This window comes from Gastrolobium bilobum, unplaced genomic scaffold, assembly GCF_033153095.1.
Source record: "Gastrolobium bilobum isolate Gb01-03AN ecotype WA unplaced genomic scaffold, APGP_CSIRO_Gbil_v1 utg30383, whole genome shotgun sequence".
NCBI lineage: Eukaryota > Viridiplantae > Streptophyta > Magnoliopsida > Fabales > Fabaceae > Gastrolobium > Gastrolobium bilobum.
The window spans coordinates 171,206-188,481 of record NW_026896919.1 but is presented as its reverse complement, the minus strand read 5'-3'; the positions used below and the strand labels follow the sequence as shown (position 1 = coordinate 188,481).

The following is a 17,276-nucleotide window of genomic DNA, read 5'->3' as shown; positions in this document are numbered from 1 at the left end:
TCTTATGTTTTATTGTTAATCTACTTCATATAATAAAATAAAATCCTTATTCTTAAGGGTGAGAATTTAATTTAATGTATTCTCTTTCTCTATTTGCATGTGATTTCAGTTAGAAATCACATATTCTTCTTTGTTGTTCTATTTCCTAGCAAATCTTTATTTAGTATTGCTTATCACATATCAATTCTTTATTTAAAATACCCTATTTTTTAAATCCGTCTTCAAATTTTAATTTCTTATAAACTCTCAAATTTTAAGTGGTTGTGTTTTCAAATGAGATTAAATATCATATCTAAACTAATTCGTAAACAATTATAATGATTTACATCAATTAACTAAAACTTATTTAAATTTGAAAATAAGGATCTGCACTGTATAGGATACTTAATAGTTAGAATTAGAATACACACACAAATGTATATATCAATATATATATATATATATATATATATATATATATATATATATATATAAAATAAAAAAATTTTGATAATAAAAATAAAAAATAAACATATTAAAATGCTTCTTCCTTGTAATATTTTAATGATAAATATATGTAGTATATTCTATTTATAGAAGTAAAATAAATACAAGTACAAATTATCTTCTTTAATTATAACATTTCCAAGTATAATTTAATTGTATAATAGTATTGAACGTAATTTTGGTAATGAAAATTAAAAAATAAACATATTAAAATGCTTCTTTCTTGCATCTCTTAATATATATAGAAGCAAAATAATATACAAGTATAAATTATCTTCTTCATAATACTTCCAAGGATAAATTTTAATTTTATATTGAAAAGCTCAATTAATAATATCTCATAATAGAATTGTAATGAATGCTTAGAGCATAATTTATTGGAAAACCTATTGCTAAACGTAACCCTAAATTGGGATGAATCAAGATAAATCTATATTTATTTCTTTTCTTGTTTACTTTGATTGTGAGTGAGTGTGTTTGATTGCCATATTTTCAATATTATTATATCACACATAGGAAAGATATTAATGAGAATTCGAGTTTGAATACAATGTGGGCGTGAGTGAAAAAGTCATACATTGAATATGAATAGACAATAAGAAAATCATATAAATCAAATGACTTAATAATCTAATAAGTTAAAAAATTTGGACTGAAATGTGATGTTTATTCTATTATATATTGTAATTCATTGTTAAAACTTATTCAAATAAATCTCACCAATATTTTTTTTAGTATATAAATCTCCCCAATAATTTTAGACTTTCCACAAGGGTACACCTAGGGGTATTAATGGGCCGAGCCGAGCCGAGTTTTGATCTTAAAATGCTAAGCCTATGTTTAAATGTGTCATCCTGACCAAGCTTGTTACCTGTTATGAATATAATTTCAGCCTGTGGCCTGTCTTATTTACAAAAAAATAAAAGTCTGGTTTAGCCTGTTTAAAACAAAATAAGACAGCAAAAATTTATCCAAACAAAATATACAGTCAACAACACTAGTTTTTCCATAAATATTCATAAATTTAATGAATACCCAAACAACATAATATAAAACAAAATCATTCAAAAAGTCTGTTTAATTAACAAAATGGGATGAAATGGATTGAAGAGAGAGAGAGGGCTATCACAAGTAGTATAAAAAATATAAAATAAAAATAAAAATTAATATATTAGGCCAGCCTGAGAGGCTCTAAGACTGATCTTTTGGATTGGAGCCTGAGACCTTTTTATTAAACGAACTTTTATACAAGTCCAAGCCTGGTTCCAACAATCAATTTCAGACATAAAAACTCAGGCTTTCACGAGCCTAGCCAAAGGCCCCTGACTCGTTTAGCACCCCTAGGTACACCACTTTATTATCGCTTTTCTTGTTCAATGTCAATACGTAAAGTTTTTTAATCAAATGATACACCTTAAGTTCATAATATTTTGATTGCAAAATGGAGACTTAAAACTCCTAAATTAAGGACTAAAATATGAATATAATGTTTATAATTTGTTAATATTAAAATAATGAGATGCATTGTTATTAAATTATTTTTTATGATTAATTAAGTTTTTTTTTGTGTTTTAGATATTTGAGAAGATATGAAGACACAAATATCATGATTAATTGCTACAAAAAACAGATAAAATCTTATTTAGAAGATTTGGCACATGAGTGCCTATAAAAGAAAAGCTCAATCCTAATTCTTAGGAACCAATGTCTTTATAAATATTACCTTCATGACTTTCTAAAGGAGCTTTTCACGAAAGGGAGATGGATTTTTATAGTTTTCTTTCATCTACTGTCTTAGAAGGCTAGATTTTCTTGTAGTTAGGGGAAGATGGAACTCTTTATCCTTTGAAGTTTGTTGGTGTTGAATTCTGACATGGATTCTCCCCTCTTTTATTGAATGAAATTATGCTATTTTAATGCTTTGTATGAGTTTACTCCTTGTAGAATGATCTATGGTTTGTGTGTGCAATAGACATATTGGTATATTAATTACTTTCATAATTTCATCCTAGGTTTGCATACGTAGACATATGATCTTTGCAATCAAGTGATTCTTGTTCTTAATACTTAAGCCTTTTTAAGAAACACTAAGACATTAGGTTCTTGAAGAGGGGTGAAGGGTTAGTTTGCCAAGAGATTAAGGTTTAACTAACTAAGTGAATTGATTGGTGATATTTAAAGAAAGATTAATTAGGAATTCGACACAAGTCTCTCAAAGGATAATATGTGAATTTATTACTTGATGATTAATTTCTTAATGCATCTTTCCTTTCTTTGTTTGAATGAATTTTTTTGTCCTTAATGCTTTTTATGGGTTTGCTGCCCATAGAATGATTTAAGAATTATCTATGGCAATAGAGATGTTGGTACGTAGATGAAACTGGAAATGCTAATTCATCATAACGTTGTTTGACCTAGACATAGGCTAATAACTTATGCAATCATTTGGTTCTGATTCTTAATGCGTATTTCAGTTATAGTTTCACTGAGACATTAGAAATCTTAAGGGGAATACAGGGCTAGGATATGTCGAGACATTCGGGCCTAGTCAAATTTAGAAAATCGATCGTCATCTTTAAAAGGAATGGTAATTAAGAATTAACAACAAGTGAGGTGAGCAATTGGGGGAATTCGAACCCTAGCTACATTTTTCTTGTTATTTATAAAATTCAATTGAAATCTTGTTTTCTTGTTTTTAACTAGTTTCTTTATTTTAGTAATTTATTTTAATTGATTTCTCATCAATTAGACATTACTCTTTTCAAACCACCATTTGATTTTTCCAAATTAAGTAAAAATAGTGAACTAATGCTTGGAGCACCTAATCCTTGCAGGAATAATATTTTACTCACTTCTTTATTTCTTGTGCGACCGGTGCACTTGTCGTGAGCATAACATTAAACTATTAATTTTTTTTGATAGTTTTGAACCTAATATTTTAGGATTTTAAATAGAATTGTAATAATAAACTACTTATTGGGGTAGTTCATTTGTAGCCTATTAGAATAGAATCTCATCAATAATATTTTTTATACAATGATGGCATTATGATCGAACTTATAAGGTTATAACTTCATATAAACTACTCAAATACTCCACCATTATATCAATCCTAGTTGCTACTATCACCAATATTTTAAACTTTACTTGATGGTATAATATATGATTGGAGTGTTTGTTATTTAAAAAATGGGTGTTTACCAAATGATAGTAGTTCAGTTGGCACTAAGGAGCTGAACAGATGAGGATAAGAACATGTGTTTGATCTTTCATAATACTATCTTTGGGAGAGGTTTAAAGTTTAGTCCTGGATTCGTAGCTTTTAAAACTTGTTATTGTATCAATATTAATCTAAAAGATGGCTCTAGCTCCTTCTATTTTCATTTGCAGCTCTTATCTCTACAGCAAGAAATTTGACCAAGGGAATGAGGGATAGAGGATTATTTTTGTTGTTCTCAGCTTTAGATTTTCTACTCGTTGAGCACAGACTGAATAACCATGAGCTCAAATTGAATTTCTTCCCCTTCTTGCTCTCAAAGACTTCTGTTTTAGCTCCTCTTAGTGATCTTCTAGATAGCTCTAAAATACTATAAACACCTATGAGGCTCCCAAATGTGGTACTTTGTTGACCCTGTGGACTGAATTAAAGACACATGGTTTTAGGCAAGAGTGAATTATAAGCTCCGAGTGATCCAAGATAACATAGATTAAAGCTCACTTGATTACCTAAAAAAGATTAAAGCTCACCCTTGGTCAATTTAATGTTGAGGAGTGAGTTTTTACCAAAAAAAAAAAAATGTTGAGGAGTGAGTCCTTCAAAACACTTAAGATAATTAATTTATCTAATTACACTAAATTATTATGGAGGGTAGGCCTTTATGGTCAATCAGAGATAAATTTAATGTAGGTGGTATGTTAAGCTACGAAGAAGATTGGCCACCAAATGCTACCTATAAAGGGTATTTCAATAATGATTAAGTTATCATAGTTTCAAGTTAGCACATCAACTTTATGTTTAATGGAATATAATAGAATATATTTCATCCAATTCCATTTAATACCTATGTTTTTCTTCCCTCCAACGTGGAGAATATGTATAGAATCAAGTTATTATTCCCTAATCACCTGACCATTCTATTTACTTTTCAAATAATAAAACAGAAACTTTGCTCTGTTTCAACATAAATTGTACAAATAATTATATAGTATTTTTATTTCATTTCATTCCACACCTTATATTTTATCACATTTACTTCCATTACACTCATCATTAAATATCAAAACATAAGTTTCATTAAATCCTCTTGATTGTAAAATGCAAAGACAAATATGCACCAACTAAACTAAATTAAACAAAGGGCATGACATAAGAAATATAATGTTAGTTGCTCCAATTATATCTATAGTTAAAACGTCGTTCAGCTAAATAGAAAAATATATCAGGCTACTGAAATACTTGTTTGAAGTAGGATCAAATAAGGCATAATATAATGAAATGACATTAATATATTTTTAAATTATTTACAATGAAATAAAATAAAATAGAATGCAATGAGATATATTATATTCCATTCTCTCTAATATTTATGTTTTTCTCCTCTTAATTTAAAAGTATAAAATAAAATAATAATAATAATTTATTAATCTCCTTAAATAATTTTTCAAATAATGAAATATAAACTTTATTTTATTTTATTGTAAAATATTTAAAGAATCATTTAACATTTTTATTTCATTTCATTAATTCATCATATCCCATTATATTACATTTCATTTTATAGTTCAATCATAGCTAATGTCTCGTAAGATCCTTGATTGTCAAATGCAAAGAAAATTATGCAGCAACTAAATGAAGCAAAGGGCATGACATGACATAAGAAACATGTTAATTAGTTGCTCCAATTATATATATAATTTAGTCGACGTCGTTCAGCTAAGTAGAAATAAAAATATAAGACATATAATTCTTCGAGTAATTCTTGTTTCTTTAGAAGTTACTTTTATATTTCTCATAATTAATTGAAAAGACTAGCATACCAAAAAAAGAAAAAATTATATACTTTCTTGGCCCGGCCGCCCTCTCAGCTCTTTAGCTACATAATCTTTTGACACAATTCAGTCAATAAAATTATAAGACATTTACAAAATAGATAAGGATTCAAATTCCTTAATTTAATTATTTATTTTTAATTCCCTTCCATTAAGATCTCCCATGAACTTCTACCGTATCCATTATGAACCTCTCCAGGACTTAAAAGAAAAAAGAAAGAAAGAAAAGAAAAACTGTCACCCTCCGTAGTTGGCCCTTTCCAGTTTAGGCACAGAAGTTTAAAGAAGTTTTCATGTATTAAATTTTTTTTATTGTATCTCATATTATAAAAAATAATTTTATTTCTTGACCTATATAAAGAGAAGAGAAAGAAAGAAAAATATGAATCCTTATAGCAATAAAAATTAGAAGGAGGGGATATTAGGGGAAAATGAGAATGATTGAAGAGACTCATAGAGAAGTTAGATCAGGAATAAGAAATGAATAAGGGAAGAAGGAGAAGAATAAGAGAAAGATTATGAGAGAAGAGATAATTTGGAAGGAAAACTATGATTTCTTAATTTATTGATTTCTCTCGTGATCAGTGGATTATATCTATTTATAGCTACTTACATTTACTAATAGATGAAATGAAATGCCTGATAACATGATTTGAAATAAAATAACTAATTCTGCTAATGAGATAAGATAAAATAAACTTAAAATTAAGGGAAATATAAGTATTATGTTGTAGGAATGAGATTTTTATCCTGCAACTCATTTTTAACTATGTATTCTGGGAGCAGATAGTTATAATATTAAAGTTGCTTTTTTTGCTGACGTGGAAGAGAGAAAAAAAATAACTTTAATATTATAACTATGTAATCTCCGAAATACATAGTTAAAAATGGGTTGTAGGAGCAAAAGGATGTCCTATAACAAGACATCTAACGAACCCTAAAACTAATTAGGATAAAGATAAACTAAACATAATTTGAATTCTAAATGACAGTTGCTACATTTCATCGCCCTTGGAAACAACCTCGTCCTCGAGGTTGAGTTGCGGCTCCACCAAGATCAAATTTGAAGCATTGAGTCTTCTTTGCATATTGTGTAGGTATCACCTATGGATTTAACTTCCCCATTGAACACAATATAACCATTTTTTTTGAAAAGTTTCTCAAGCATTTTCATGACATTCATCTCCGTTAAACTAAATCGAATTAGTTGGTAAGGGTCATTCATGGTTGTGATTGCTACGAAGGGGAACATATATAGCCATGGAAGGTGAGTTAAGGAATGAAAGCCCCAATCTAATGATAAAAATTAGAAGAAGGGGATATTAAGGAAAAAGGAGAATAATTAAAGAGAGTGAGGTGCTGTTTGGTTAGGGCTTTCTTAAAACTTGCCCATGCAAATGAACTTGGGTATAGTCGAAGTCCTTGTTTGGTACGCAGATTTTTAAAATTTCCCCACATATTCTACTTGCATAGCAAAGCAGGTTTGGTCGTAGAAATCCAGCAACAGTCACTGTTTAGATAGACATTTGGGACATGGTTTTTGTTGGTTAGCCAGGTAAATGCGGAAGGTGAAAGGCAACCCAGACCAAAATACCCCTCTGAAGAGTAAAGAAAGATTCAAAGAAAGATTCATAGAAAGATTATGTTATCTTTCTTGTCTGTAGCGCCCGTGAGCGCATAAGCTTATCTTCCTTGTGAATGTGGTAAAATTTGCAAATCTGCAAACGACGTCCGGAAGAAGTGATACCAGCTTGTTATGAAATTTTCGCAGAGTTAGTAGTTTATCTTCCTTGACTCTTGTAATCCTTTCCTAAAACCCCTACAGTTTAGACCCAAGTCCTTATGTTTAGATCGATAATGTAGCAAGCTCTCAACAAATGCTCCATTCTTGATTCAGCAACATCCACACACAAAATTCCCTTTTACGAGCTTCGGCTAGTTGATGACATGCAAAATAGAAACACCAAGGCTAGTTTCGGTTAAGAATAGAACAACAAGATGGAGGTGGTGAGAATTTTCGGTTTAGAGAATAGAGAACTAGATGAGTTGGTTTCTGATATATATATATATATATATTATATATTATTGGGGTTATATTTGTAAATTTATATCATTTATCCATCAATATTTTTTCCTCAACCAAACATACATATCAAAAATTTTAAACAATTTGTTTGGTAAAATTTCCAACAAAACAACTTTTTTTTAGTTTTCCTATTTAATTCACTTTCCCTGTAGATCTCTGGTAATTACATTTTCCTAGTGAACTAAAATTTTCACTTGAACCAAACACCCCACAGTTAGATCAAGAATAAGGGAGGGGTAAGGGAGAAGGAGAACAATAACAAAAAGACTAAAAGAGGAGATAATTTAAAAAGAATATTGCGATTTCTTAATTCATTGATTCCTCTTGTAATCAATGGACTATCTATTTGTAGCTACTTACATTTGCTAAGATATGAAGTAAAATACCCTGCCAATAGTAAAATAATTAATTTTTCTCATGAGATAAGATAAAACAAACTTAAAACTAATTAACATAAAGATAAACTAAACATAATTTGAATTCTAAATTGCAGTTGCTACTTAAGTTTACGTTTGTTTTACAAAATTTGATAACTTTATAAGATTAAATTACTAAGTTTTGCATGAGAAGATTTTTTTTTTACAATTGGTATAATTGAAAAGGGTCATAAACATTACAAACAAATAAAATCAAACTAAAAAAAATGTTATCATACTTTTTGTTAATTTTGACTGACCTCTGTCTAAATCTGATGAAGAATTTGCAGAAGAAGATTGGGAGCCAGTAATTAGTAAAGTGTTGAATGATATAGACCCGGAATTGTTACCGTTTCTGACGAATTCAATCCTCGCCTTCAGTGGCCGTAAACCCAGAGTCTAGTCCTCATCCTAACATCAAATCAATTGTAGGAAAAAAATGGTTCAGAGAAAGCACTGACTTCATATAGCCGACAACAGAAGAAACGAAACACAAAGAAACAACAATGCATTCATCAGATGTACGTAGACCCACAAACTTCAGAATCTTATAAAGAAATTAAACACAGACCCACCACTGAAAATCCCAGAGGAAAAAACATGAATCTCGAGGAAAATTCCAAAAAACTAAACATGGGGTGGAGAAAAGTTTACCTGTTCAGCCATGTTTTGTTCAACACTCTTGCATTATCGTTGTTGAATGTTTTCAGCACAAGGGCACCTTAGATATTAGATAGAAATGTGAATTATTGCTCAAAGCGGAGAATATAGAGATGCTTGGTAAAATCCAAGTCCAATCAGAGCAAAAGAGCAAGCAAGAACAGGGAAAAAAACAGTGATATAACGAGTGATAATGCTTATCATTTGCAATCCGCAATAGTCGTGCCATTCTTTGCTTTTTCTTTAGCTCTGTTGACTAGAAAGGGTTACAGAATTATTATGTCGTTACTCCCTTTTTTTGTGGTATGCCCACCATTTAGATGAAATTCATTTCCTTCATCACATAGAATGCAAAAGTTTTGTCACTAATCTCAAATTGTCTAATCAGAGGCTGATTTAGGGGGGCAGGGGGTGGCATCCGCCCCCCCCACAAAAAAATTTGAAGGAATTTTTTTTAAAAAGAGGATTTAGAAGTAAATTTTGTACAAACATGTTATAAAAACAAACTGAAATTGGAAGTGGGAAGCGCGTTCTGATCTCAAACATATTCAGAAAATAAAATATGCTTATTTCTCAAATAAGATGTTTGAATAGTATTTACTATGTAGTTTTTTTTTTGGTTGATATTTACTATGTAGTTTAACATCTAATAGCATATACAGTAAAGCACCAATTTCATAATCCTTAAAATTTGAAACTCCACCCCTCCCCCCTCATTTGAGATGTATACATGTGAAAGAAATTATATATGTAGCTATCATTATCCTATTGAAATATAGTGTGTTGTAGTTTTGACGGATTACATTTTGATAAAAATATAAATACTTTAATAATGAATTGTACATTTTTAAAACTCATTTTTTCTATTTGTTGTTAGTAGTTGCAATTCCTACTATAATTACTCTAAAAAAATTCAAATCCCATCTTAAAGCCTTTTGACAATAGTTTTTTAATTAAAGAATACTGCAAGTGATATAATCCACGTAAACATATATTTCTTTTTACCAATATATAGACTTTTTTTATAACATCTTATTAAAAGGAAACCTATTATTGAAAGGAAAGCATGGATTTCTTTTCATATTTCTTATTAATTTACTTATAATTTATTAATTGGTAAAATTTCATCCCCCGGGTCCTCTGAAAGCAAAAGCCCCACTTTTTTTACCAGTTAATTTTATCAAATTTTACCAATTTGTTCATCTGATTATATGTTTGCTTATTGTTGGAATTTATGTTGAAATTGTGTAGACAACCTATTAGTTATGAATAAGAAGTGGGTTAAGAAAGAAAAGAGAAAAGGAAAGTTGAAGGGGTGTGTGGGTTTAAGAAGTCTCACATTGGACAACTAGTAGGAGGTAAAAGAGTTTATAAGCTCCCACCTTACACTCATAAATTGGCCCTTGGGTCGCTACACATTTTGTGGAGGGGAAGGAGCTAGGTGAGCTCAGTTCGGTTTTTACGTGTGTGTAAATTAAAAAAAATAATTTTTATTAAATTATTTTTTAACCTGTGAACTATTCATTGCTTCCCTCCAGTGCCGCCGGCAACGGTTCATCGTGACCGGTCAAAATCTATAAATAGACCCTGACCCCCCAGAAAAATTATCCAATTTTCTGCACTGTTACTCTGCTGGAATTTTTCCTTCTTCTGGTTTGCATTCTTCTTTCCGATTTCTGATGTACTTTCCTCTGGCAATTGTTGTGTTCGTTTGGGCTGTTGACTGGTAGTGTTACCACTCTTCAGACGAAATTCATTTTATCCTGGGAGACTCTTGTCCATCAACCTTTGGCATCAGTGAGGGGGCAAATTATCTTAAGGAGACACGTTCTGTGGGCTCGGATTTAATTCCTCATACTGCATACATTCATCTGTTTGTTCCTTTATACTGTCAACAAGTAAGTCTGTTCTAATTTTCATAATCGCACTGTGTATGATATTTCTGATATTATCTCTTTTGTTCTATACATGGGTTCAAATCTCTTAGTGATTTAATATCACCCACTGTCTTCAAATAACACTTATTCCATAAAAAAAAAATGGCTGCTAGATTAATTGGAACTTTGTAGCTAGAATTGCATAGTTAAATGTGTTTTTATTGTCTATTATAACAGCTTGTAGAGATGTTCATCAATTGATCCAAACCAATTCAAACTGCGGTGATCGAATCGAAAAATCGATAACCGAATAAACCGATAACCGAAAAAATCGCAAATTTTAATTGGATTGGATCGATTTTCGGTTTGGCTGATGAAAACAGATCCAATCCAAATCGATCCAATATATTAATTCTCCTATACCTACTTGGGTTTTTCCCCAATTATAGCCAAAAAAATTCTAAACCCAAGACCCATTAACCCATTAACTAAACCCAAGAAAAAACCTAGCCATATCTCATCAGCAAAATTTTATTTATGTGGAGCTTCATTTCATTGCCAAAAAAAAAAACTATATTATCCGATCAGATTTGAAAAAAATCCAAACCGAAGGGATTAGATCGGATAACTTTTACTTTCAAAATCGATCCAATCCAGACCGCGAACACTCCTAGGAACTTGGGAGAGTGGCTACACGATCCAAAGAAATTTACGAAGTATATATGTTCGCTATAATATTTTTTGTTTTTTAATGTATTTAAAACTTTCTTTAAAAAAAAATTTCCAGAGTCAATGCCTCCGAAAGTCTATCACTAAATGTTATGACAAAAATGATATTTTTTGGATCCGTTGCCCCCTCAAAAATTTCTGGTTCTGCCACCGCACCTAATATGGAAACAAAGGGAAAACCAAGAATGTCAAATATCAACGTAGGTATTGAAACTCAAGAACTCAAAGAAGTGAACCAGAGAGAAGAGAAAATCATTCATCATTTCTCATTACTGTGATTTGATACATGATACAATATACATAACCAAGATGAAATAAGAAAGCGCGCCAAAATTAGTTTACAGACTCAACTATCAAAACTAACTTCATAACAAATTTACAACAGAAATCTCACGTGGCAAGTTCATTTTGTCATGATTGGTGGCACGTATGTGAATTGCAGAGGGCACTTCATTTTGCAGATGAGTTTGTCCTGCTGTTGTTATTTGGGCCACATGAGCTTGGGCTACTTTTTTATTTTGACATGGGCCAGAACCACTTGTATCTTATATGAGTAGGCACTAATGTTGAAAGTGTTTTTTTTTTTTTTTTGATAACAGAAAGTGTTTTCAATAATGTATTATGAGGCATGTTATATTTACAAACTTTTTTGTTTACAAACTCTTAAAAACTACACTAAGTACGATCGGTCATACTTTAATCATGCAGTGTACGACCGATCGTACTTAATGTAATTTGCAAAAAAATTTGTAAACGAATCTTATCCCATGTATTATACCCAAAAGATAAAAATCATTTTAGCAACTATAATTCTATAAAGGACGTACAGTGAGGTAAGCAAGGATCCTATGAAAATTGTGAAAAGGATACAATTTTTTTTTTTCAGTTATGTTAGAAGACAATCACAAGCATCTAAAATAATATCCAGAATCACTTTCTAAAAAGTCTCGCTGAAGCTCAAAGCCCGGCAGGTGTTTCACAAAATAATACACGCTGTCTGCATAGTTTTGGACTAGATGCGTACTCTGAATCTTCCAATAACCATTACGGAGAATATGGTTTTTTCAGTTATCAATTGACTATTCAACTAACGTTACTCATAATTTTACCTTAGCTTCCATTATGTCAAGACTCAGTCATGAAAATAAAAAATAAAAAATAAAAAATTACAAAAAGCAATCAAGAATCAATTAATTATATTTTTTTCCGTTGGAAAATAGTGTGAAGTCTAGTCACTTGGATGCCCCAACAAGGCACATTCGAAATGGACAAAAAGGTTTCTTAGAACGTAATTGAATTGGTTATAAGTTGTTAACTAACTCACCTATTAATTCTAAAATATATAGACTAATAATTTTTTTTTGGAAGGTAAGGTGAGTTGAATTGAATTAGGCCTAGTTCAACCTTAACTCAGACTCAATTCATTAAAAAAGTAATCCCTCAACGCAATGTGAACTCTAGACCAAAGTATTTTTATATTGTTACTGATAGGAAGTCTTCCTACTAATTTTCTTCTTCGAGATTGAAATTTGATCATTTCGCTGAGAGTGAAACTCACTAATTATTATACCGGACCCTTACTAATACAAATTGTAACTAATTAAATCCATGTTTTGTCATTTTAAAAAGATTAAAGAAATAAGATAGTTATCTTTCATTATATAGTACACACTTATTAATAAAAAAAAACAATTTCATTTTCAATTCATTAATAACTTTGTTTAGTTAATAAATTGCTCTGTTGTAAATTTCTAATTAAATAGTAATTTACATGTGATGAAATAGTAATTTTCTAATTAATTGCTATGTCGTTTAACGCACATTATTTTATTTACATTTCCAAAAATAATCTGTAAGTTTTTGTAAGGCAACACTGATGGACTTATAACAAAACTATGGCCCATGCGTGGGGACCAGCAAATTATTTCATCACATTTCCCAAAATATACTTCGTAAGATTTTATAGGGCAGCATTGGTGGACTTATAGCAAACCACGGCCCATGTTTGGTGACACTGACCAGGATATTATTTATCTATGGAGCTTATTGTGAATGGAGTAAATTAAAGATATGTCGTCTATGGTTTTACGAATTATTACTTGCAATTTGCAAACATAATACTCATTCGTGCACGATATCACATATTCGTTGGTTCTAAACTCTATTTTTACTTTAAACTTTTAATTTAGTTTCAAATTTTAGATTCATCTCTAGCTAATGTTACTAAATTATTTCAATTTCATATTTCGTTTTTCATTAACGACATGGATCAAACATGTTTATGTGGGACTAAATTTAAAAAAAAGGACTAGGAATTGAGTTTTTCATTGCAAAAGCTTACACACTTTTCTTCAATGCTATTGTGGTTAAAATGATACGGTTACTTTCTTCACTTTAGAAGACTCGGGTTAAGTAATCATATATAAAACAGAAATTCAAAATCACGTGAAAAAAATAAATGAAAAAAGTGTTTGTTATTTTAAAGATATGACATAAAATTATTCTATTTTGGTGATTTTTATCTTCTTTCCTCTTTCACAATACTCTCATTTTCTCTCTCCTCCAAATTTTATGAAGAAAGAATATATAAAATAATTAAATATGCACAAAAATACATTAATTTTACTTTAAATAACACAAATTAAATTCTTTTAAAATAACACAAATAAACTTTTATATATTGTAAATAGTTTGGTTCAAAATCACGTGATTCGTTATAAGTCTCTATTAGATATTTAATCAGTGTTTTAAAACTTCGTTCCTCCTCGGTCCCTTGCTCTTTGAGGGTTCGGGGTTAGTAATTAGACATTACTTGCACGTTGATCCTTCTAACTCTTGAAATTCCCCAGTTGAACCCGGAATTCCCAGGTCAATGGGGTCACGACATTTTTTTAAAAAAAAAGTATACATGAAATGACGTAGTTTGATGCGTAAAAAAAAAAAAAAACTCGGTTGCTGCATAGATTTAGAATTAGATTTGAAATATGAATTGTTCTTCTCCTAGATCCAAACTCAGTCTATCTGTTCCGGTGATCTCTTCCACTGTGCTGGTTCTTCTCTTCCTATTGTTAATTTGTCGTGTCGTCACTTCTCCTCCGCTATTCTCTATTGGTTAAAGGATCTCTTTTCACATATTGTTATAGGTGCATAAGAATGACAAGAAGGGCTTGAGTTTGATGATGTAATAACTTTTATTAACTCCATCGGAATATGTGTTCTATACTTAATTAGCTTGTGAATATTAACTTGTGGATTTAATTGGTTGAATTATGTTAAGTATATTTTGAATCTTTAATGATCGATGGTCTAGCGAGTCAACAAAGTGACCACATGACCTACGGTTAAACTCATAACCCCTGACCTTCGCCGAATCAATGGTCGAACTGTGTTTTAAAAAACGCTCTGATTGCCAAGAAAGATGTGGGAAAGATGTGGAATACTTTGCACTTGCAAAAGGTCCCGGTTGATGCGAGAGCCGAAACGGTAGCTATGGTGTTGCTGCAAGTTAGATGTGTAGGGTTCCCATCAGTGGCGGACCCAGGACATTTTCTTTATGTATGCACAATTTTTTTATTTTTTTATTTTAAAGATCATGATTCAATTTTTGCTTCCACTTTAAAAGTAAAGTTTTGGTGAATCAACCAAAGTTTTAAGGAAATAATAGATTATGATAATTAAAAAAAATAAACACAACAAAAAGACATTTGTAAAATATAGTATAATTATAAGAGTTAATCGATAAAAAATCCACCTTTGTCGATGTCTATTTGATCCAAAGTTGGCCACTTTTGTTTCACAAAAAAACGTGAAAAATGCCGTGAGATTCTCCTCCACTTGATGAAGATTGAATTTCTAGAATGTTATGTTTATTATGATTTGGAGCTAATAAAGTTTATATATATATATATATATATATATATATATATATATATATATATATATATATATATAAAAGACAAAGCTATGAGCTAGGGTTTAAGTTTTAAGCTTTTAATTGTAGGGGTTGGACATATTTTTACCTTTTTTCTTTAATCTTTCTATTTCTTTTTTTTCTTTTTCTTTTTTACTTGACTTGAAGCACCCATCTTATATGAAAAAAATAAATTTCTCCAACTTTGTGTCTGCAAGTCGCCATTGGTTCCCATGACTGGTAAAATCCCAGCCCAAATCCACGAATTATTAAAGTCATTACTATGCCCACTGAATTGGTCTTGAGGCCTGGCCCATCCAATCGTGTGTATTTTCTAGAGCCCACTGGGGTGAGGCACGACCTATCTTCTCTAGGGATCTTTGAGAGTCATATAAAGATAAACACCAAGGAAAAGGAATTCAAATTGCATATTGGTCGTTGTTCCTACCTTTCTGTTCAATGTTATGAATTTGTGCTAATCCAGGAACTTCGTCGATGTTTATTATATGCGTTTTATCATGTTAAGAATGAATCAATCTCTAAAATAATTTTTTGTTAAATAATATAAATTATAAATGCCTTCCATATTAAACATATATTGAATCGCGAAATTAATATTATGTGTCAAGAATTATATAATATAAAATAATAAATGTACCTTAACCAAATAATTTAAATTTTTAGGTTAGAATTGATTTTTTACGTAATATTGAATCTTTTATTATCGACACTCTTGATGTGGTGACTGGTGGGCTTGTATAAATTATTCATATTTTTAAACCCTTAAGAAAAGAGGCTCTTAGTGTGATGGACCTATAAATTATATATTAACGCTCCAATTCTATAAACCTTTTGGCCCGAGAGTGTGTGTCAAAGAATAATATTATGAATAATAAATATATCTTCACCTAATAACTTAATTGATTAATTAGATTATGAACAAAAATACGTTAATAATGTATCTATATACATGTTAATTATTAGATGAAATATTTAATACACAATGTGGTAAACTACACTGGCCTATGAATTTCTCTCAAACTTTAAATATTTAGTATATGTCAACTGTGCATAAGAGATGATCTAATAACCAGCGCCTTTCTCCAACTTTGATTGATGATACATCATTCATTGCTTAAGCACAGTGATCCTGCGTGACTAAGCCTGCCAATTAAGAAGGCTCTTCGTCCAGTCACTTAACCAATTTTTTGCAAGACATATGTTGAAACTGTGATCCATCGGTTATGCTATTTTCATAATACAAATGAGATGCGAAAATTATGTTATATGACATTCTTATCTATGATTTAGTCCAGTTTTTACATAAGACAATCTACTATAAAAGTATTGTAAAAATTCATGTAAAGCAAAAAAGTCTGAAAATATTATGTCTTATTAGAATGAGAAGGACGTAGCTGTAGCACCTGGAAGAAAATAAAGAAGGAAGAGCTGGATAGTGCAACTAACATTTTTTTTTCCTTTTGATAGTTGAATCAAAATTCCATTTTATGGCAATGAATTCCTCCAATTATTGCTTTTGTTGCATTAACTCAAGTTATGAGCATCGCTTCACTTCCAAATGGAAAAAGTATATCATGAAGAAAATCCTATCCTAGTCGATCATATGTTTTCTTAAGATCGACTTTAATTGTCATTCATCCATTGTTACCTTACTTAGACTGCATGGAATGGATAATCTCCTATGCAACAATAATAGTATCTAAGCTATATTGATTTGGCATAACCAAAAAATTCATATGGTATCGTAGACGACTAGCTACCAGTTTAATTAATAATTATTTTTTAAATTCATTGTTAAGAACTACTTCAACCCAAAACCTTAAGGTATTGAGTGATGGTCTTTTTAATGATTTATATTATTCTCTAACACACACCCTCACGTAAGAGCCCTTTGGGCTTGAAGCATGGATTATTGCATAGGCCCAATTTTTTGTTAACTTATGCTTATTTAATTCCATAAGTGAGGGGCGGTGAGGATCGAACTCGTGACGTTGTCGTCACTGAAGCTCTGATACCACTTTGTTGGGAGAAGAATTTTTGAG

At 30.5% G+C, this 17,276-nt stretch overlaps 1 protein-coding gene across 1 annotated transcript; it reads right to left on the bottom strand.

Annotated features, from left to right (window-relative positions):
• Positions 1-3,850: 3,850 nt before the first annotated feature.
• Positions 3,851-8,703, bottom strand: LOC133302813 (uncharacterized). The gene is made up of 4 exons (XM_061502636.1): positions 8,692-8,703; positions 8,298-8,436; positions 7,130-7,133; positions 3,851-4,124 (listed from the first exon to the last, which is right to left on the bottom strand). Exons 1-4 carry the CDS (start codon positions 8,701-8,703, stop codon positions 3,851-3,853), a joined length of 429 nt encoding a protein of 142 aa, XP_061358620.1.
• Positions 8,704-17,276: the final 8,573 nt, after the last annotated feature.